At 37.3% G+C, this 21,005-nt stretch overlaps 3 protein-coding genes across 4 annotated transcripts; 1 reads left to right on the top strand and 2 right to left on the bottom strand.

Annotated features, from left to right (window-relative positions):
- Positions 1–5,728: 5,728 nt before the first annotated feature.
- Positions 5,729–9,242, top strand: LOC140879491 (uncharacterized). The gene is made up of 5 exons (XM_073283221.1): positions 5,729–5,790; positions 6,162–7,984; positions 8,359–8,560; positions 8,635–8,831; positions 8,910–9,242. The coding sequence occupies exons 2-5, from the start codon at positions 6,181–6,183 to the stop codon at positions 8,966–8,968; spliced, it is 2,262 nt and encodes a 753-aa protein (XP_073139322.1). The 5' UTR covers positions 5,729–5,790; positions 6,162–6,180; the 3' UTR covers positions 8,969–9,242.
- LOC140879492 (ribulose bisphosphate carboxylase/oxygenase activase, chloroplastic-like) lies at positions 9,218–11,853 on the bottom strand. The gene is made up of 7 exons (XM_073283222.1): positions 11,705–11,853; positions 10,925–11,229; positions 10,746–10,851; positions 10,584–10,669; positions 9,971–10,443; positions 9,578–9,859; positions 9,218–9,494 (listed from the first exon to the last, which is right to left on the bottom strand). The coding sequence occupies exons 1-7, from the start codon at positions 11,747–11,749 to the stop codon at positions 9,379–9,381; spliced, it is 1,413 nt and encodes a 470-aa protein (XP_073139323.1). The 5' UTR covers positions 11,750–11,853; the 3' UTR covers positions 9,218–9,378.
- A 2,255-nt stretch (positions 11,854–14,108) lies between these two features.
- Positions 14,109–19,355, bottom strand: LOC140881424 (triosephosphate isomerase, cytosolic). Of its 2 annotated transcripts, none has more exons than XM_073286720.1 (9): positions 19,220–19,355; positions 18,627–18,702; positions 17,846–17,969; positions 16,786–16,870; positions 16,539–16,671; positions 15,161–15,255; positions 14,872–14,950; positions 14,511–14,593; positions 14,109–14,379 (listed from the first exon to the last, which is right to left on the bottom strand). In XM_073286720.1, the coding sequence occupies exons 1-9, from the start codon at positions 19,256–19,258 to the stop codon at positions 14,329–14,331; spliced, it is 765 nt and encodes a 254-aa protein (XP_073142821.1). In that variant the 5' UTR covers positions 19,259–19,355; the 3' UTR covers positions 14,109–14,328. The 2 variants fall into 2 exon arrangements, with proteins under 2 accessions (XP_073142821.1, XP_073142822.1); XM_073286721.1 differs by having other exon boundaries at positions 18,627–18,719; positions 19,220–19,321.
- Positions 19,356–21,005: the final 1,650 nt, after the last annotated feature.

Genomic DNA, 21,005 nt, shown 5'->3' with positions numbered 1-21,005 from the left:
CTACCAGCGGTGTTCTTCTTCCTCGGGCAGTTAGCTATCTGATGCCCTGGCTCTCTACAGTGGTAGCAAACTCCTGCTCCCAAAAGACAAGGTCCCGAATGCATCTTCTGACACTTCGGGCACGTAGGATAACCTAAGGCATTAGGGGCCCCGCCCCTCTGCTGCTGCGGCCTCTGCTGCTGTGGCCTCTGCTGTGGATTCGGGCCCTTAGCCGGCCCTGTAAATTGCTTCTTCGCAGGAGGCTGCGAAGATGGTCGCTGATACCCAGCCTGAAACTGCCTCTTCCCCTGCTGCTCCCTCTGGATCTCTCTCCGACCCTCCTCGGAACGCAAGGCTCTACTGACTGCAGACTCATAAGTAAGGACGTCTGTCATGCGAACATCATGCTTGATATCCGCCCTCAAACCCTCCACAAACTGCCTCAACTTCTCTGGTGGACTATCTGAAATCAGAGGCACAAAGCGACAGCCCCTCTCAACTGACTCACGTACTCGACCACTGTCTTGTCCCCCTGACGGAGACTCATAAACTCCCGGATCATGCGACTGCGCACATCCTCTGTGAAGTACTTGGCGTAGAAGATACGCCTAAACTCTGTCCATGTCAGTGTAGGAAGGTGAACTCCCCTGGCAGCACCCTCCCACCAAAGCGTTGCATCACCCCTCAGCATGTACATCGCACAGTTCACCCTGTCGGTGTCTGTGATCCCCATATAAGCAAAGATGGACTCCAGAGATCGAATCCATCCCTCAGCCACCAAAGGATCGGTGGTACCAACAAAATCCTTGGGTCCCTTCTTCTGGAACCTCTCAGCAACGTCCTCCTCATGGGACAACCTAGGACGAGTAGCCTGCTGCTCTAACAGAGCAGTAATCCCTGCCATCATATTCGCATTGGCCTGCTCCAATGCTGCTAGAGGGTTCTGCGGAGGTGGAGGTGGAGGTGGAGGTGGAGGTGGAGGTGTAGGTGGAGATCCCCCCACGTCTGTTCATCGGTCTGGGAGGCATTCTGCACCACCACATATTTCTTTACGTAAATCGCCATGCATAACTAAGTTGTTTAAAAGTAATGCTAACTTAAATCCAAAGAATTAAATCATACTATAAACACTTAAAACTTACAGACCGGTAGCGTGGACTTCTGAGCTCGCATAGCAGTAATGACCCCTCCGAGGACCGTGCTTTGATACCAACTGAAACGACCCTAACTCTATAATTATTAAATAAATAAAAATGCGGATTTTTTTTTAAAAAAAAAAACTCCCTAAATAAAATATGCACATATATGCCCATACATACATGCACAGAATAAAAGATTTAAAATAGATAAATAAATAAATAACTAAAATAAAAATTGCATTCTTCAAATAAATTAAATATCTGAGTCAAACATTTAACTAAAAATACTGCATAAGAAAAATGATGTAAAATTTGCATGCACTGAAAATATTCGAAACCACAACCACTGAAAAATAGTTAAAAAGTGTAACATGCTGACATAATTAAAACATGCAATGTGACTCAGACATCTATCACGGTCACGGGGTCACTGCATGTCCGCTCATATGTCCTCGCCGCCGGTAGGAGCTACATCCTCCTCTACGAACTCACCTGCACCATACCAGTGTAGTGAGCCTAGAGGCCCAACATGCTAACATAACAAGAGCTTAAAATAATTTAAAACAATTAAATATTAATACATAACATATACATGAATGAGCATGCTTAGAAATATCATAACATATCATAACTTAAATTAACTTAAATAACATAATACATACAAATTGTTGAGCAGTTAAATTTCTAACATCGCATGGTTGTATCCGTAGTGTAACCTTAAATCATACATTAAATACTGATCAGCGTAGAAACCAACGTACGTGGCGGTGACGAATCACCTCTTAAATTGGCAGTAAACTGCCCTTCAATAGTTCACATATGGGGACGAATCTCCCTTAAATTGTCACACTACTTCAACTCCCAACATAAAATATTTTATTATTGCTCAACCTTAAACATTTAATTATGCATAAAATTATTTCATGAATGCATGTACTTAAATAAAATGTGTGTCCTTCATATATATTTAATTTAATTTCTTACTAACATATAAATATTAAAATAACTTCAATGCATAAAAATAATTAAATATATAATCAGGACACATGCAAATTTCTCATGGATTGTACTGGACTGCTGGCCCTAACACTCAAGCCCAATTACTTAAATCTGACCCAATAACATACTTAAGCCCAATAAAATTGTTCTAAGCCCAATTAAAATAATTTAAAGCCCATAAAATATTCTAGGCCCAATAACAACTTAAACTGGCCCAATGGGCCCAAAAGCCCAAAGACTGGCCCAATAACTTTCATGGGCTCAAAAGCCCATAAAATTAATGGACTAACTTAATTAAAATTTTAAAAGCCCAAATAAAATTATTTGGGAGTCCAAATAATTTTATTTCTAATTAATTGGCCCAAAAACCAATTAATTCATAAAATACTTTAAAAAAATAAAAAGACTCGAGCCCGGCCCACCAACCTGCACCCGGACCAACTTGACCCGAGCCACTACCCTACTGACCCGACCCGGACCACAGACCCGACCCGGACCACCCCCTAACCCTAAACCCGAAGCTCCCCCTCCCCTCCCCTTCTCGGCCGCCGCGTGCAGCAGCCCTTCTAGGGTTGCTGCCGCCCTGCTTCGGCCACCCCTGGCCGGAGCCCCGCCGCCCAGACGTAGCCCACGTCTGTGCGGACCAACCCAGCCCAAGGCCTCATCCCCATGCACTTCCTACACCATAGCCGATCACCCTTTCCCCAAAACCCTAACCTGCGCCGAACAAGAACACCTGATCGCCTAGCTTGCTTCTTGGGCTCGTTTGGCTCGAACCACTCGAGCCACTCGAGCCCAGACCACCCTTACACGACCTCAAGACCCCTGGCCAGCAACTGAACCCCCCATGGCAACCAAAACGTGAGCATGATACACAAAAGCATGAACAAGGCGCATACATCCATCCAAGTTCGATTCTTTTCTGAAAAATTCTTAAAAAAAATGATGCTTACGCACACACACACGTATAAACACTGATATAGTACGTAAAAATAAGAAGAATCATGCCTTTCACCGGAAACAAAGAGAAAAACGAGCGTGGGATGATTCCGGGACGACGGGACGACGACGACTTGCTTTGGACCTTCAAAAAAACGTGGCTATGGAACTACCTTGGAGGTGTCTGGCCGAAGAAGATGATGAAGATGGTGGGGTGAGGCGGCTGAAGCTTAGGGTCGATGGGTTTGGGGTAGATTAGGTTAGAGTTTTTAATTTAATTAAAATAGGTTTTTAGGAAATTAGATATATTAATAAGGATTTTAATATATATAAAATATATATAACTAAAAAAAAAAATCTAATTAAGAAAAGAAATATGATAAATAACTTAGATATATTAAAATCTCAAAATATCAATTTAATGAAATTTTAAAAATACTAAAAAGTCAATATTTTGGCTTATTTTGAATAAAATGGACTCCTAAAATTATATAAAATTAAATACTAAAAATTTTGAGATAATAAAACTCAAAATAATATTTTAGGGCTCTAAAAAGGCTCATGAAATTAATTGGCTAGAAAGTTGTCATCTCGTCCGTCCACGGTCCCGTCTACGCGATAAAATAATTAAAATACTAAAAATCATAAAAATCACTAATTATGGGTTAAATGCTTAAAAATAAATTAAATCATGCACAAATAATTCACAAAATTATTTAACCCATAAATCACAAATTTAAATAATTAAATATCCTAATTATGCATGCGGATTTACGTATTTAAAATACCGGGTGTTACAACATATGTATATAATGCATGCAACATGATGACTGGTACAGGGTCATCTGAAAAGTCATGCTCAGAACCGGCGCCACATGAGTGCTGCCACCGCACGGATCAACCTCTGGGTGCAACCACACTCGTCTAGTACACTAGAGTAGACAGACAAAAATGCCCCCGCCGTCGCGGTACTCTCAATGACAGACTATCGAGTATAGAGCTGAGCGGCTCTATAGTCAGGTATAACAAGGTATAGGCTCAACGTGTATATGCACATGACATATGAATATAGAAAGCGGTAAATCATACATCATGCCATATAATAATGCCAAATAAATGCAACATATAAACATGTATACTCGCTGGCAATCTCAGTCAATGTGTACGTACCTCTAGGCTAGTTCAAGTATAATAGGATCCTAGGTTCCAAGTCTATATTCAAAAGTTCACTGTATCACTACATAAATTCTATAAGTCTTAACTAAGCTAATAAGTACTCCCAAAACTTAAATAGATTCCTGGACCATACCTTCGTCCGTAGTTAGCCCTTTGAAGTCGCTAGTCCCAGATGACTATAACCACACCTTGGTTATTCCAGAACCTCTATTATAACCGATAGGGCCCTCAAGTGTATATCTCACACTATATAACTGAAGAAGAAAACTCGGGAACTCGTAATTGAAAATGAATCTGCGAAGCCTTATTTATAGGCAAAATTCCCGGCCAAGATCGGAACTTCCGATTTCAGGATCGGAGCTTCCGATCCAGCTCATTGCGTGCATGCAAGACACGTCAGGATAGGAACTTCCGATCAGGCGATCGGAGCTTCCGATCTGCTCTACGTTCAACACTTGTCAAAACTCGCGGCTGAGTCATCGAGCATTGCTGGCAGCTGGAGATCGGAACTTCCGTTCTAGGATCGGAGCTTCCGATCTCGATGCTTCCGCTGAGCTTCCGAAGTGGCTGGGATCGGAGCTTCCGATCCGGCCCAAATAAAAAAGCCCAAATTCTTTTCTGATGCCCAATAAAACTCTGGAATTGATTAATTACTAACTCTTAATCATGTTTAACATATTATTATCTTAAAATAGAATCTGGGTTACTACACTTCTGCTATGGAGCTGCTCTCTCAATGGCATGCTACATATCCTGGGACTGCATCCCCCCTGACTCTTCCCCGACAGCAGCCCCCACCTCATTGGAGTAAACCACAGGATTCTTATCTTAAATGCAATGTTGATGTTGCATTGTTTCGAGATCCTTCTCGAACGGGATATGGGTGTGTGTTAAGAGATTCGTCAGGTGTTGCTATTGGCGCTAGCAGTGTTTTGGGAATAGGCGTTGAGAATTCGGGAAGCTCTTAGCTGGTTAAAAGACTTTCCCTTCCCGAACATTTTAATAGAGTCAGATGTTAAGCTTGTCATTGACGCTATTATTTTATCGTCTTTTGATCCGTCTTGTTTGGGTTTGTTAGTTGATGATTGTAAATTCCTGGCACAAGGAATTCCTTCTTGTTTGTTCTCTTTTGTTAAGTGATCAGCGAATCATGTCGCTCATGCTTTGGCCAGAGCAGCTGGTTCTATGACTGGTTTAGAAGATCGAGTCACTCCGTCGCCTTCTTTAATTTTTGATGTAATTTCGGTTGATTTAGCTTAATGATATCCTCCTTTTTCAAAAAAAAAAAAAAAAAAAGTCTCGTTAGGTTTTTATGTAATTTTCCCCCAAGAATTAATGAAATGAACGAGGGTGAAACTTGAGGCTTTCATTTTTTAAAATAAAGTAGAAAATTTATTAATTTCTGAAAATGGACCGGGTCTTGGGTAACCCAGATTACATAACCGGTCTATCCGGTTGTTCTTTCGATTCTCTATAAACAAAAAACCTAATTCCCCTTTAACTCGGTTTCGTTTCGATTGCCCCACAAATACAATCCTCGATCGGGTTTCACAAAAAGGTGATTAATTAACTTCAGTCGAGTAATTTCTTATGACCAACCACCTCGGAATTCTTGTCTTTTTGAATGGCCGGTGTCGAAATTAATTCATGTTTATTGGGTCTGACAGTGTTTATATGTTCCTTTCGACTGCATTTGCATGTTTAAGAATTGGATTTCTGTTGTTTTCTCTCAAGATTTGAATTTTTGTGATAGAAATAAGTTGTTTGTTCTTCGTTTGGTTGGATTGAAATGAACGTTTGCGTGAATCAGAAATATGTTCGGTTTTTCGTTTCAAGATTCTTGTTTTCTCTGGCATTTTTTCATGTTTTGGGAGAGGGGAGGAGGAATAGTGGGTGCCCAGATAGTGATTTGCGTTCTTTTCTTTAAAGGTGGAATCTTCATGTGAAAATGGCTTCTGATTTGGAACCAGTAGCAGTGACTCCGCAAAAGCATGACCCAGCTTGGAAGCATTGCCAAATGTACAAGATTGGGGATAAAGTTCAGCTCAAGTGTATATACTGCGAGAAAATTTTCAAGGGTGGTGGGATTCATAGGATTAAGGAACACCTCGCGTGCCAGAAAGGGAATGCGGCGACCTGCTTAAGAGTTCTACCTGATGTACGGCTCCAAATGCTCGAGAGCTTAAATGGGGTTGCGGCAAAGAAGAGAAAGAAACAGAAACTTACAGATGAGACGCCTAGTTATGATAATCCAGGGACCAGTGTTGTGGAACCATTGAGTGAGAATTGTGGTTTGAAGACCGAAATCGATTTGCTTCCCATGCCTGAATTGCTTGAGCACAATGTGGATGTATATTCGAGCAGAGAGGACATTGTGAGCGGCAATATAGGTGGTAGAAAAAAGAAAGGGAGGATAAGGAAAGCGCCTGATGTGGCCAACAGTAATGCTATTATTGCTTACGATAGTTTCCAAGCTATGAAAATAAAGAAGATTAGCGATCCAGTTCACATGGCAGTGGGACGGTTTTTCTTGGACGTGGGGTTACCTGCGGATGCTGTAAATTCTGCTTATTTTAAGCCAATGCTTGATGCAATTGCCTCTCAGGGAGTAGGGTCTATTGGCCCGTCTTTCCATGATCTCAGGAGCTGGATTTTGAAGAATGTGGTACATGAATCGAGGGGTGATGTTGATAAATGTAGAAGAGATTGGGAAAAGAATGGGTGCACTATATTGGTAGATGAGCAGAATTCGAAGAAGGGTAAGACCTTCGTTAACTTTTTCGTGTATTGTCCAGTAGGTACTGTCTTTTTGAGATCTGCTGATGTATCCGACATCGGAGGTTCTGCAGATGCCCTTTATGATTTACTTAAACAAACAGTGGAAGAAGTTGGTACGGAAAATGTTTTGCAAGTAGTAACAAGTAGTGAAGATCGGTACGTCATTGCTGGGAGAAGACTTTCCGACGCATATCCAACTGTTTTTTGGAGTCCTTGTGCACGTCGTTGCATTGATTTAATGCTAAAGGACATTGGAGAACTTCCAAGGGTGAAGATTATACTTGACCAAGCAAAATCAATATCAAGATTTGTTTACTCAAATCATGTTGTTTTGAACATGACGAGACGATTCACATTTGGGATTGATTTAGTTGATCTGGGAATTACTTGCTACTCAACAGATTTTGTTGCACTAAAACGGATGTTAAATGTTCGACATTATTTGCAGTCTATGATTGCTTCTGAGGAGTGGATGGAAAGCCCGTACTCAAAAAAGCCAGTGGCATTTTCTATACAAAATTATGTAAACAACGAGTCGTTCTGGTCTACATGTGCCTCAATTATTCGGTTAACAGATCCACTCTTGCGACTTCAGAGGATTTTGTGTAGTGAAAAAAGGCCTGCTATGGGATATGTATGCGCTGGAATTTACCGAGCCAAAGAAACAATTAAAAAGGAACTTGCGGATACAGAAGACTATTTACTTTATTGGAACATCATTGAACGTAGGTGGGAACAAGTTCAGCATCATCCCCTTCATGCAGCTGGTTTCTATTTTAATCCCAGATTCTTTTACAACCTCGAAGGGGATGTGCATCATCATATTCGATCACTAGTGTATGATTGTATAGAGAAATTGGTTTCTGACCCTAAGATTCAAGACAATATTATGAAGGAAACAGCATCGTTCCAAGGTGCTGTAGGAGATTTTGGGCGAAAGATGGCTGTCAGAGCTAGAGATACTTTACTCCCCAGTGAGTCTCCATTCTAATATTGGTTTACATTACATTTATGTTTGTTTCCACATCATCCCACTCAGAAGCCCTCAACTTTGCACAATGCCCTATTCCAATTCCCTCTTAATAACTTCAACTTTTGCATCAAAGATGCTGAGTTTGAGGATCGATTGTACCACACTTATGATATGTGGTATCAAAAGTATCTTTCTTGACATGACAAAAAAAAATCTTCTTGATGTAACAGCCGCTAAGCAAAATTTGCATGAACCTGCGAGCAGTTTTTTCAAAAGATAATTTGTTGTCATGCCATGACAATTGGAAATTTGTCTTCTTTATTGATGATATTATGGTATCCATGAACTTATTCATCTTCGCTTTAATTGTTTTAGCGGAGTGGTGGTCAGCATATGGTGGGGGATGCCCGAATTTGGCTCACTTGGCTATTCGAATTCTCAGCCAGACTTGCAGTTTGATCCCTCATAAGATAAATCACATTCCTCTTGAACACATGCATGAAAGGAAAAATTGTTTGGAGCACCAGAGACTCAGTGATCTTGTCTTTGTTCAGTATAACATGTCCTTAAAGCACGCGTAAGTAGTTAATACAACTTATTTTCTATGTTATTAAATTTTGAAGTTATAGCGTGTTTCTTATTACTTGATAGGATTCCAACTGACAAAGAACATGGATGCATGGATCCAATTTCATATGAGAAATTGGAAGTCATGCAAGATTGGATCATGGAGAAAGAAATAGGCTCTGAAAGTTCAGAAACTGCTGACTGGATGGCCATTGATCCACCCTTAGGAAACGCTACACTATTAGGATCACCAATTGACGATTTTGAAGCCTTGGGTTCAGGTACTTTCTGCTATATGTCCAGAAATATACATTAGAGAGTGTTACATTATACATTACTAGAACATTGCCAATCTGCAGGATTTGAGGATTTTGAAATTTTTGACTGGGTGAAAGAAAGTGAAGAAAATGGCAACTAGAACATAGCAAGCAGCTAGATTCTGGTCAAGAAAATCTTTGTTCTTCTGGTGGGGAAAGTATATACATAATAAAGATTAATATACGATAGGCCATTGATTAAATCTATATATTGTACGGCGCATGTGACTTGTTCCGAATATATGTTAAATATTAATTTAAGTGAGGACATTCATTAAACTATCTCTGTTGTATGATACATATGACTTGTTCAGAATTGAATGCTGCCTGTAAATTTGGAGCAAGCCTGGTGATGCATCACACTTGTATATTTCATTCAATCTTTTGGTAGTAAACATGCAAAAGAAGATCCAGAGTACATAGCACAAAACCAATACTTACTAGTAGTCTAAACATACTCGAATACACTATCCCATTTCAACCCAATAGGGCAGGAAAAACAGTAACGACTCTACTCCGTGTATAAACACGACCCATTGTCACTCCTTGCAGTCGGATCGAAGTTTGATGCAATTGGGTCTGTGCAACCTTCAGGCACTGGAATTCCAACTTGTTGGGCTGCTTGGCCTGCCAAGGGAATGTAGTAATAAAGTCAGGCAAAATAGAACTTTCTACTATGCAGAATATTAGGCAATATACTCAGACTCTACCGTAGAATGTCCCTCTTTCGATAGCGTCCTTGTTAGCATCTCCCAGGGCAGCATCTTTCAGGTATTTGTCTGCCAACTGCACTCTCTTCACATTCTCCTGCTCCTGGACCAGCATGAACCCGTATTCCATCAACTTCTCAAGCGTCATCTTCGGTTGCTCGAACTTGGGTGGCCCTTCCCTCGAGTTCACAAGCTTCTTGCCGATGCTATCTACTCCCACTCCGCTTATCCATTTCCTGACTTCATCATCGTATACTCTTGCCCTCAGAGCACCGAAGAAATCTGGAAGACAGCGAGAACGTTTGGTTTGGGTACGTGGAGTGTAATAACAACATAGAAGTTGTGCAATAAAGTGGTATAGGACATGAGTAGAAATGAACTATCTGCTCTTACCGATGGATTGTCCAGGGAAGGTGTCGACGAGTTTGACAACAGCTTCTTGTGGGACGTTGTCGGTTCGGAAAATACCGGTGCAGACACCGATACGATCCTCACGAGTAGGAGCCCAGTAGAACTTCTCCATACGGCCATCACGGATGAGTGGGGCGTACAAGGTTGAGAAGTCGTTACCCGTGACGATGATGGGGACTCGCGGATTCTCCTCTTTGTTGTACATACCAGGGAGCTGCACATTCGTGGGGTTGTCAGCAATGTTCATGAGAGTGGCGTTCACCATTTGGTTGTTAACCGTGTACTGTGTGGTTCCGCCCATACGGCCGGCACCCGCATCTAGATCGTTGATGAACAGGCAGCACATTTTCCCTTTCTTGATGATGTCTGCTGCTTCACGGTACCTCTGCCGGATCAGCTTCGCTGGTTCTCCGGCGTTACCGCTCTCCAGTTCTCCGGCACTCATCATGATGGGGCTGTAGATAGGTGTTTTTTTTTTGTCAGAGAATTAACATCACATCGAAACCCTCTAGTAATACATGTGTTTGTGTACAATTTATGTCCCTGAATCTGCCATTATGTATGTAAATATATTGGGAAATGGTACTTCACTCACTTGATTCCCATCTTGGCGAAGACAAGCTCGCACTGAAATGATTTACCCTGACCTTTGCCTCCCCAAATACCCAAAATAAGAGGAACCTGCACCAAACATTAACTTGAAATCAGAAAAACACACACACAACAAAATTTATACACAGAAGCAATCAATCATCACCTTGATGTTGGGCAAGGTCATGAAATTCTTGGCAACGTGAACAACAAGCTTGTCCATGAATGCAGGAGCGATGTACAATCCACCCATTGTGTTGTCCAAGTTATATCTGTTATCAAAAAACAAACATAAATTTTCCCGGAAATCAAGAATCGTGCATATCAGAGTGAGTGAAAACCTACGTTTTCAGCCCCGTGCTGAGGTACTCGTACGAGCTCATGATGGCATCATGCGTTCCCAGACCGTCGGGTGCTTGGAAGAGGGAATCAACCATGCCCTTTCCTCTGGTAATATCTTGCTGATCGTCGGAGATATCGTTGCCTAGACCAGCCCATCTATCGGTTTTCTTGGCCCCTTCTGCAGCCACGATCTTCAAACTCGAAGATGGGGTCTTGACTATGTGCGATGAAGTCACCTTCTTCAAGCTGCTGCCTAAGAAGGAAGAACTCGGGAGCGCGGCTCCAGCACCGGATCCATGCAAGTTCAGCTGCATCATCATCATCATCATCATCATATGTCAAAATTCTAAGTTCCCAGCTAGTTACTCAGTCCTCTTCAAGATTCTTATGATAATAAAGCTAATTTCATCAATATAATAGCTTGATTTCTTCGATATACAAGCAACAAAGAAGCTTCCATTGATCCATTCCACCTTAGTGATCAAACACTTGGTTACCACTCAGGATAACTTACAGTGGGAAAAAACAGTGCATAACAAAGCTTAGTTTCTTTCTATGTAAAATATAACAAGTATGTTTTCTTTCTGACTTTTTGGCGTGTGTTTGGATGGAAAGATTTGAATTCCGAAAAAGTTTTGAAGCTTAAACAGTTAGCCATCTTGTATAAGCTAATCAAAACCAAGAAAAGGCTTTGAGTCTATTTTCCTTTGTAATGTTTATCGAAATTAGTAGTGAATCCGAGTAAGGTAGAACACATAAAAGATGTAGGCAAGAAGTGTGTACCGGCAGTTGGTTAACGGCTCCGGCAGTTGAGAGGGCGGCTGCCATTGTTGTTAACCGTTAGTTCACTTGGTTGTGCACAATTACTAAGTTGAAGGATAGTGAACATTATAGCAAAGGGTGTTTATAAAGTGTGCACAAATTTGAAAGGATTGGACTTTGCATCCCCATTGGCCACACACTCAAGATAGCCCATTGCCACGTGGCATAAGAATTAAAGGTTGAAATTATTATTATTATTTTTTTTTTTGGAGTTACAATCATTCAGTTGTCTTTTGAGGATGGCATGTTATCTCCACTTTTGTCCACACAAATTTTTAGGTAAGATTTTAGATTAAAAACACATTAGTAAACATTGTTTGAATTGGTTTATCTATATTTCTTTTCTTGGAAATTTTGGGGTTGAATTTTTTTGTTTTTTCCCACAATAAATTCAAGAATATGTTATTTTATATGATTTCTAATTAAAAGTGCAAGTCTTTGCATTTAATTTTTAGATTTTAGTTTACATTATATTTTTATATTTTACACTATAATTTACACATTAAATATCGTAAAATTTTCTTGTCCACATTTCAGATAGCATCCGAGAGGCCCCAAGTTCTATTTGCGTCTAGAGTTTTCTTTTAGTTTTTAGTGTGACTGTGTGAGCAGTGACACATCTGGATATTTAATATTTTTGGTGTGAATGGTTCTCAAAAAATTATAAAAATTGTGACAGGTAGTAAAATAAATAAAAAAATTGTGGTGGAAAACAATATATTATTTTAGTTCCTGGAGGATTCTCCGATCCCATTAATCTTTCTTCGAATCCATATTTATTTTGAAATAATTTAGTATTAGTCGTAAAATTAATCGTGATGAATGAAAGCTCATGACGTATTATTCGCAGAGTGTAATATTTATGAGCTGAAACTTGAAAAATAAAAGGGGAAATCGGAAATCCAAATTTTTTTTAAACATTTTAAACTATGAAATTAAATATCATGGAAAGCAAACAAATAATGTTACAAAGAATAATGATAAATGATTACGAACATATTTTTTTTGAATTTTTATTAAATTTCTTTTAAAATTTTAAAAATATTTTTATTCGCTTTTTAAATACAAATGCAAAAAAAAAAAAAAAAAAACAAGGTTATATATGATCCAAAAGGGTTGACCCGAAGGAGACCTCATCCCCACATGAGTCAGAGGCTAATTGGATCATGCGAGGTTAAATCGAGAGATATGCATGAGCGGCAAGGATCTGAGGGAGGAAGCAACAACATACCCCCACAATATTTCAGCAGGAAATATGCTCCACACGAGAATCGAACCCGCAACGGTGGGGAATTTCTTTTCACATCACCTCAGACCTTACCAACTCGTCTGCTCCCCTGTGGGCCAAGGTTATATATGATCACTTATATTTCATAAAGGTTTTATGTATTTTTACTCGATTTTGTGAGATGAAAGAATACACTGTGTTTTAAGTTTATTTCGCGGAGTCAAAGTCAATTTTTAGTATAGATGTCAAATTATTTAAAATTTCATCTAGCAAGTAACCAAATATTGCAAAATTATGGGGTATGTGATTTGATCGTGGATGCTTGTTTATCAAGAGGAAAGTATTTTAAAATGTTGTAATATTACCATCATGATATAATGTTATGGTCTTTTTTCTTTTTTTTTTTTTGAAATGGTCAAAAGCTAAATTTCAAATTGGTAATTTCGTTGCGAGAAGTAAAATTTGTTTTAGAAGCTGAGAAAAATAAAAGAAGATTTCATTTTTCTTTTTTTAATTCACTTAGAAAACCCGTAAAACCCCAGACGGAAGTTAATAAATAAGTTCATTTTTTTCTAGAAAAACAAGCGTTTCGTTGTTTTTCAAAATTATCTTCCATCTCCAAATCTGCTATTATATTTATCGCTCGCCAGGGGGCAAAAGGTAAAATTTACAAAGTCGGAAGTGACACTCAAGAAAATAAAGGAAAACTTGAAATTAGGGGGAAAATCCAAATTATTACATTAATTGTTTTGTAAAACTTACAAACTCAACCAAACACCTTTCTTTTAAAATTGGGGGAAAAAATGGAAGTTAAGAGAACAAAAACGTAATTTTTCTCTCAGGAAACGAAGGAAAAGTTAAAATTGAAAATCACACTCACTGCAATAATTATATATTGCAAGTAAGAGACCTATTTTTTAAAATTTCATTATCACGAGAGAACCAAATATGGACTAATATAAGAAGAACTTCACAATAACGGTTGTTCCGTGAAAATCATGAATAAAATAATTGACGGGACTTGTGCAATCTACCCATGAAAGTATAGAATTTCAAGTATAAATACACAAGAACGCACGCACAAAGCAATGGCAAATATATTCTCTCTTATTTTCCAACTAGCCAAATCAAATCACATACAGAAACCTAATAATTAATTCGGCGGGAAACATCAACATAAGTTCATGTCCAAGTATGGATTTGTTTCAATTTATTCATACGTTTAAAGGCTGCTGTCTTCAAGGAGCAGCCAAAAGTTAGAAGTGCATAATTAGACCAGAAGAATACGGGTCCAGTAGTTGCATCTACTCGAACAAAATGTTAAAAAAATGGACCATCAAAGACTGGGTGACCAGACTTAAGCAGCTTTCTTCACCTCTGCAGACTTGATGATCTCGATGAACTCCGGCTACACATAGGAAACGAGGAATATGATTTTTATCTTCCATTGTATTATTAAATATTATTGCTTTCTTCACACAGTTGGGATTAAAAGCAACCTTAGCGGAGTAGAAAGAGGAAGAAAGGGTCGTGATTTACCTTGAGTGAAGCGCCACCAACTAGGAAACCATCAACATCAGGTTTCGCAGCCAATTCCTTACAGTTGCCACCATTCACGGAACCTGCAATTCAGTCGCATTTGGAAGCAAGCCATTTGCAAAATGAGCACGGGGTAATTTGGATTGAGTTGGTCGTACAAGAACTATGTTAAGAGTAAAGAAAGTTAAACGTAAATGTTGTGGTTGCAACACTGGTCTTATCACGCAAAAAGAGAGAAACAAAGTGCATGGATGTCAGGTGTCATGGATTGGTTACCATAGTCCTATAAGCCAATAGAGCCACATTTCCTAATTCTGAATATAAAACTTGTTTCATAATTTGGTTGGACATTGGGCATTACCTCCATACATAATCCTGGTTGCGGCTGCAACTTCAGAGCTAACATTTGCTTGAAGCCATTTCCTTAATTCACAATGTACCTGGACATCATTCCATAAATTGAGCTCACAATTTTCAAGTTTAAGGAGTATAACAGAACCAATAAACGATTTTATGCGTGACTGTGTGTCTGACAAGGGATGGGAGGGTGTTTAAACCAGAATTAATGCACTGAGTTTATTTCGAAATTGATTTTGGCAATAATCGTGTGTATATATCATGCGAATATGGAATTGTCGAAGCCAACGTACTTCTTGAGCCTGGTCAGGAGTGGCAACCTTCCCAGTTCCGATAGCCCAAACGGGCTCATAAGCCAAGACAACATTAGTCCAATCAGATATTTGTTCTGTACATGAAAATCAAAAAGAATTTAAGCTGTGAATGAAGTCAAAGCAAGGGCTGGGAAACAATAATATCATTCTGAATCCTGAACAAGATGCAAAATTTCCATGCATTTCCCATTCAGGCTGATCAGTCAAGGCACACATATATTGCTCTTTCCCAGCTCAATTTACAAGATCTCATTCGACTCTGAAAAAAATACAAGAAATACTGTTCTCGTTTTAGGGGTGGGGAAACATGTTTAAAGCAGAAGGATGAGTATAATTCCCTATATAGGTCAAGAGGACCATTAAACTATATAATTAGAAAGTCTTCCTAGTCAAACTGACCATGCGCTCCAGCTACACAAGAATTTTTTCATGCAACCAACATTCAGATTTACAGTGCAAAGCTTTTTGGAAGAAAAAAGCTCTCAAAATCCGGCTAAACAATTAAATGAAAAGAACACGAAAACTGCAACAGCGGACAAGTGACAATTCACGAGCATTTACCCCAAGCACTCAAAGGAAGCACTTCATGTTGCCAAATTGGTAGCTAGAGAATAACAAGGTAGGTACCATATAGAGTTAAAAGGAGAGAAACCAAACAAAGATGGAACTGCATCAGTTGTATATTTAGCCGCATTCAGAGCACGATTAGCCATGTCACAAGAGCGTTTGAAAAAATAAATCCAATGTTGGTGATCTAGAAACAAGTGAGGAGGTGGAGTGAACGTTACAGAAAAATACACTAGGCAACCCAAATCTATCAGTTACACAAAAAATGTGTTGGAACAAAAGAGAATATACAACAACATTTAAACATGAAGTTTCAGAGATTATAGTTCAAACTGTTCACTTCATTTCCTCAAATTCATAAAGAGATAGACACCTTATAACTAGTTTCATATTTTGCCAACCAGAAAATAGCAACAATTAAAAATCCCAAGAACTGAAGATTTATGCACCTTTGAAGCATAAAACTGTAGAAAGGCAGGAAATAGCAGTTCCAGGGGAAAATATTGTCGACAAATAATAACACGGAGAGATGTAGTTCAGAGACAGTTCTTTATAGCAACTAAAACCAAGATATAATATATATATATATATATATATATATATATAAATGGAATAAGAGCAAAGTTCGGGATAGTTAATTAGGATAAACAAACTTTAACTGAGTTTCAAATAAGAGACAAATGAACAGTTTCTTATTGAATAACTAAATACAACCCAGCTATGTGACAACTAACACAACAAACCACCAACATATCATCCCAAAGAAAACTTGTCCACAAAACTCAAGTACCTGCAATAGCCTTCGTCTGTGCAGCAACAACATCAAGAGTTGATCCTGCTTCTCTCTGTTCAAGAGTCTCGCCAACACAAGCAATTACCTTCAAACCTTGACCAAGTGCATACGCAACTTTACTTCCAACAAACTGAAATGAGAAGGCAGCACAAAAACATATAAGTTTTAAGTAAAAACAGAGTAAGATCCAATGACCAACATATAATTTCACTTCCATTATTAAAAATCATTGGGTATGAATTACCTCATTTGATTCAGCTAACAAAGCTCTCCTTTCAGAGTGACCGAGAATTACCCACGGTATGTTCAGATTGACAAGCATCTCAGCACTAGACAAAAAAAACACATAATTTATGAACCACAGTCAAAGTAAATCATAAATTGCTATTCTACATTCTGAGTGGGAAATGGTTGTCCAATTTTAATTTTGAATAAACTGGTAGAAAGAAACCATTTCCGAACTTCAGGATACGAAAATGAGGTTCCTTGAAGAGTAGTAACATGTAAATATAGGGCTAATTGCATCCACACCCCCTGTGAAAAGTCTAAAATACATAAAACCCCTTAAGAAATATTAATAGGCTAATGCATCCCTCAGTTTTTTAAAATGTAGCACATTTCACCCCTATGTTATACAAACTCGGGCACATTTATACCCTCTCATAGGGGTTTTTATGCTAATTTTTTAAAACATAAGGTCTAACATGCTATTAATTTTACACAGGGGGTTTTATGCCTTTTAGACTTTTCACAGGGGGTGTGGATGCAATTAGCCCTGTAAATATATATTGTTTAATAGGAGTATTATTTAAATGTTGGCCATGGTATAGAACATACATAAATCCAAAACTTTCTAAACTACAGTTATTAAAACTACAAGGCTGCGGGTAATCTGAAGCCAAAGCAAAAGGTGAGCGTGATGCATGCAACTTATAAAGAATAATGTTCTTAAATTTAGATATAATAAATAAATTAGGCCATGTCTCATCCAAGTGTACTTTAAAAACTATTGAAAAATACAAATGATTCATTGGTCTCGAGAAAAAAAACATTAACGACCATTAATATTTCATCTTGTATTTATAACTCTCGACTTCAGCCTTTAAGCTGCATATAGGCTGATAGGCATGGCCTTCACGGCCATGGGTCATGAGCCATAGGCCATGCTTTGCATAGGAATCGCAGCACCTTGAGCCTAGGTGTGGATAGATTCTAATACCTATGCGCTATACGCATACACCCATTGATATTGCAGACATGCAACAATAAAACTAAGAAAAAAAAACATATTCAAGAATACAGACCTAACCTCACCGGTGTAAGCACCTCCTTTCTTAACCCAACAGTTCTGAGCAGCAACATAAAAATCAGGTCGCAGAAGACTTTTTACGACAGGAAGAAACACAAATGGAGGGCTGACAACCACCTCTGTAAGACAAAACATTGATGTTACTCAAGCAATCAAGTCAATTAATGACATAAAAAATCTAATTTGCATCACAGAAAGTGCTTATGTTAAACTACCAAAAAGGTTTAAATTGATCATCTGTATTTTTCAATCTCTAAGAATAGTTCCACAAAACAATTTTAAATTCAAATATGACCGACCCAAACTCAATGCAGGAAACTGTTTTCAAAATCAATAACGGATAATTTCGGCTGTTCACGGGCACAACATATAACACGATTCTCGGTCTTTATTATATACAAATTTCTTGTTTCGGATAATATACCAATTTCTCAATAGAATATTAATCTCTCGCTTTCAGAGCTAAACATGCAAGGTATGAGATCTTTTTTTTTTTTTTTTTGAATCGGGGGAGGGGAAAGGTATGGGATCTTGAATCTTCAAAGTTAAGACTAAGCAGAATGTAGGAAACACAGCTCCCTCATTGTCTTTAGTTATTCAGTACCATTAAATAAAAACAAAGAAACAGAATACTCATGCAAGTTCAAGTCAGAGATTGCTTTTACTTAAGCTTTCATTTAATTTATTCTGCATCCTAAATAAATTCCATCAGATAGACAACTGCTAGCCTCCATGAAGCTCGGTTAAAAAGAAAGGGTAGCTATTATGGTACTGACCCACAACATCTTCATGCGGCACTTCAGCAGCATTTAGCATTGAAACAATCTTCTTCACTTCTTCGTTGGTTCCATTCTACACATAATTTCACACTTTAAATAATATTAGCATTTCCTAAATTTAGCACACAAACATGGACATATACAGAAGGGCTAAGCCATTTGAGAGGAATCGCCAATTGCAACCCTCGTATGAAAAATAAACAAATAAATTGTATATAATATTGTTGTCAAAGAAAAATACATGTTTGTCTATCAAATCAATTTTAATTTGCAGAGTGAGGAAATCCTAGGCATCTATGTACATCGAAACGATGACGCGCACGCGTCAATTATTTAATCGATACCATTACACCAACAATCAGCTATACTATGACAAATTACGCTCTGCAAAAAGACGGAGAGCATAACTCAAATATCTGAATCAACGACTTACAGAAATCATACACTACTTATCCAATTTCGGATCTCGAAGATCCGTCATTCCACACGGTTAACGTTAAATCTAAAACAACACTGGATGGACCAGCGGATCAGTCAACAAGGTGGGTAAGTCGATGATTGAAATAGTAGAATCAGATTCGAAAACTTACGCATTTCCAGTTGCCTCCAACGATGAATTTTCTCCCCATTCTCCCGTAGTAATTTCGACGACGATCGCAATAATGAATTGTTCACAAGAAAATATTGGTAGACTCGAGGCTTTAGCTGTGTGGGTTGGAATGAGCTTAGCTAGGTGATGAGGCTGATTTGTTTTATATTCTCTTCTTTTTATTTATTTATTATTATTATATTTATTTTTGAGATATACTTTTTTTTTAACCAAAAAACGTGTAGTTATTAAAAAATTACATTGATTTGTCACCAGTATTAACAAAAAGTATTAACAAAAGAGATAGAAAAATCATCATCAATCATTAGATCAAACATTAGACAAATAAGAGTAATAACCCATGAAAAAAATATCATATCATTTGTAATCTCACTTAACGAAGATTTTAACGTTGTCAATATCATCTTAAATGAACCGCGCAAAGTACAATGTTTGTATACTACTCTCAAATTCAAATTTTATGTTTCAATATTTAAGTACAATTTTGAAAATAAAATTAACAAAATACAAATGAACAAATTATAATAACAATTCAAAATATAAATGTTTAAATGTAAGGTAAAATAATAAATAAACTATATTAAACATGGATTTACTTAAATAAATTGGCTGAAGAAATTTTATTTTTATTATAACTTCAATAAAAATAAAATGTGTACAATCTTGAGTTCATGTATCTAACTAATATTTTCTAAAATAAATATTTTTCATTCCCTGGAAACGAACACGTATTTTTTTATAACTAAATAACTAAATTAACACTAACTGATCAAATTAAAAAATAGTAGATATGAGCTGTCAAAAAAAAAATAGTAGATATGCGTCTAAAAAATACTAAACATCAAATTAGCTAAAGTAATAAATATTGTTTGACTCATTGTTGAGAGGATTAAAAATACATTTTCTTACAATAATAATACTAAAATTTTGGACACTTAAATTAAGCACTGACATTCAATCATATTTTTTGTTGTGTTATGAATTAAATAGTTTTTACTTTTTTTATTTATGTTGGCTGAAAATAGTTTTATTAAATGTTAATGTTTTTTTTTTATTATTAATTTGCATCATGTTATATATGTTACATCTTGATTTATCAACACTTTGAAATGTTGCTTTTAATTATAAACGATTTTAGGTAATTATTTTATAGTTGTTTTCCTAGAAGGATTCGATATATGCATATATTGAAAATGATTTAAAGTGATTGTTAACTTAGATTAATTAATATAATCATCTGCATAAGTATAATATTAATTCAAGAATCTTTTGTTTGTTTGTAGGTTATCAATTTAGTAGGAACAACTACTTATATCTTTTCAAGAAAGTTAAGTCTATGGTAGATAATACATTTTTATTAGAAATTTATTGATAATCATCTGCATATCATTTTAAGTTGATGTTTATCCATATATATATCAATTTCAGATGCATATAAAAAAAGGAGTTCAATAACAGAATAACAGGTTAAAAATGATGCGTAAGGACAGTTTTCTCATCTTGTATTTCGAACATTAAATCAACGGTATGAATAACTCAAAAATTCAATCCCAAAAATTAAATTAAAAGTATAAGTAATTATCTTTTGATTGATTGTTAGTTTTTTGTGTCTTGTTGCCTATCACTATAGATTTTGTCATTCGCTCCATAGTAATTTTGATTTTTTTAAAATTCAGCAGCCTTTCATATGTTTGAATGTTCTTCGCTATATGATTGTGGGAGCATTATAGCCGATCTTGATTTTTTTTTTGATTATGTAATAATTG

This window comes from Henckelia pumila, chromosome 2, assembly GCF_033568475.1.
Source record: "Henckelia pumila isolate YLH828 chromosome 2, ASM3356847v2, whole genome shotgun sequence".
Classification (NCBI taxonomy): domain Eukaryota; kingdom Viridiplantae; phylum Streptophyta; class Magnoliopsida; order Lamiales; family Gesneriaceae; genus Henckelia; species Henckelia pumila.
This window is presented reverse-complemented; position numbering and strand designations above follow the sequence as displayed.

What these genes read in the sequence shown, in the direction of transcription:
- LOC140879491 (XM_073283221.1), top strand. Translation starts at nt 6,181, where the DNA reads ATGGCTTCTGATTTGGAACCAGTAGCAGTGACTCCGCAAAAGCATGAC. An exon ending in TAGAGATACTTTACTCCCCA is followed by an intron (nt 7,985 to 8,358) that starts GTGAGTCTCCAT and finishes TAATTGTTTTAG; the next exon opens with CGGAGTGGTGGTCAGCATAT. An exon ending in TTTTGAAGCCTTGGGTTCAG is followed by an intron (nt 8,832 to 8,909) that starts GTACTTTCTGCT and finishes GCCAATCTGCAG; the next exon opens with GATTTGAGGATTTTGAAATT.
- LOC140879492 (XM_073283222.1), bottom strand. Translation starts at nt 11,749, where the DNA reads ATGGCAGCCGCCCTCTCAACTGCCGGAGCCGTTAACCAACTGCCG. An exon ending in TGACCTTGCCCAACATCAAG is followed by an intron (nt 10,670 to 10,745) that starts GTGATGATTGAT and finishes TGTTTGGTGCAG; the next exon opens with GTTCCTCTTATTTTGGGTAT. An exon ending in CGAAAGAGGGACATTCTACG is followed by an intron (nt 9,495 to 9,577) that starts GTAGAGTCTGAG and finishes TTCCCTTGGCAG; the next exon opens with GCCAAGCAGCCCAACAAGTT.
- LOC140881424 (XM_073286720.1), bottom strand. Translation starts at nt 19,258, where the DNA reads ATGGGGAGAAAATTCATCGTTGGAGGCAACTGGAAATGC. An exon ending in GCCGCATGAAGATGTTGTGG is followed by an intron (nt 17,970 to 18,626) that starts GTCAGTACCATA and finishes TTTGTCTTACAG; the next exon opens with AGGTGGTTGTCAGCCCTCCA. An exon ending in CTCCTGACCAGGCTCAAGAA is followed by an intron (nt 14,951 to 15,160) that starts GTACGTTGGCTT and finishes AATGATGTCCAG; the next exon opens with GTACATTGTGAATTAAGGAA.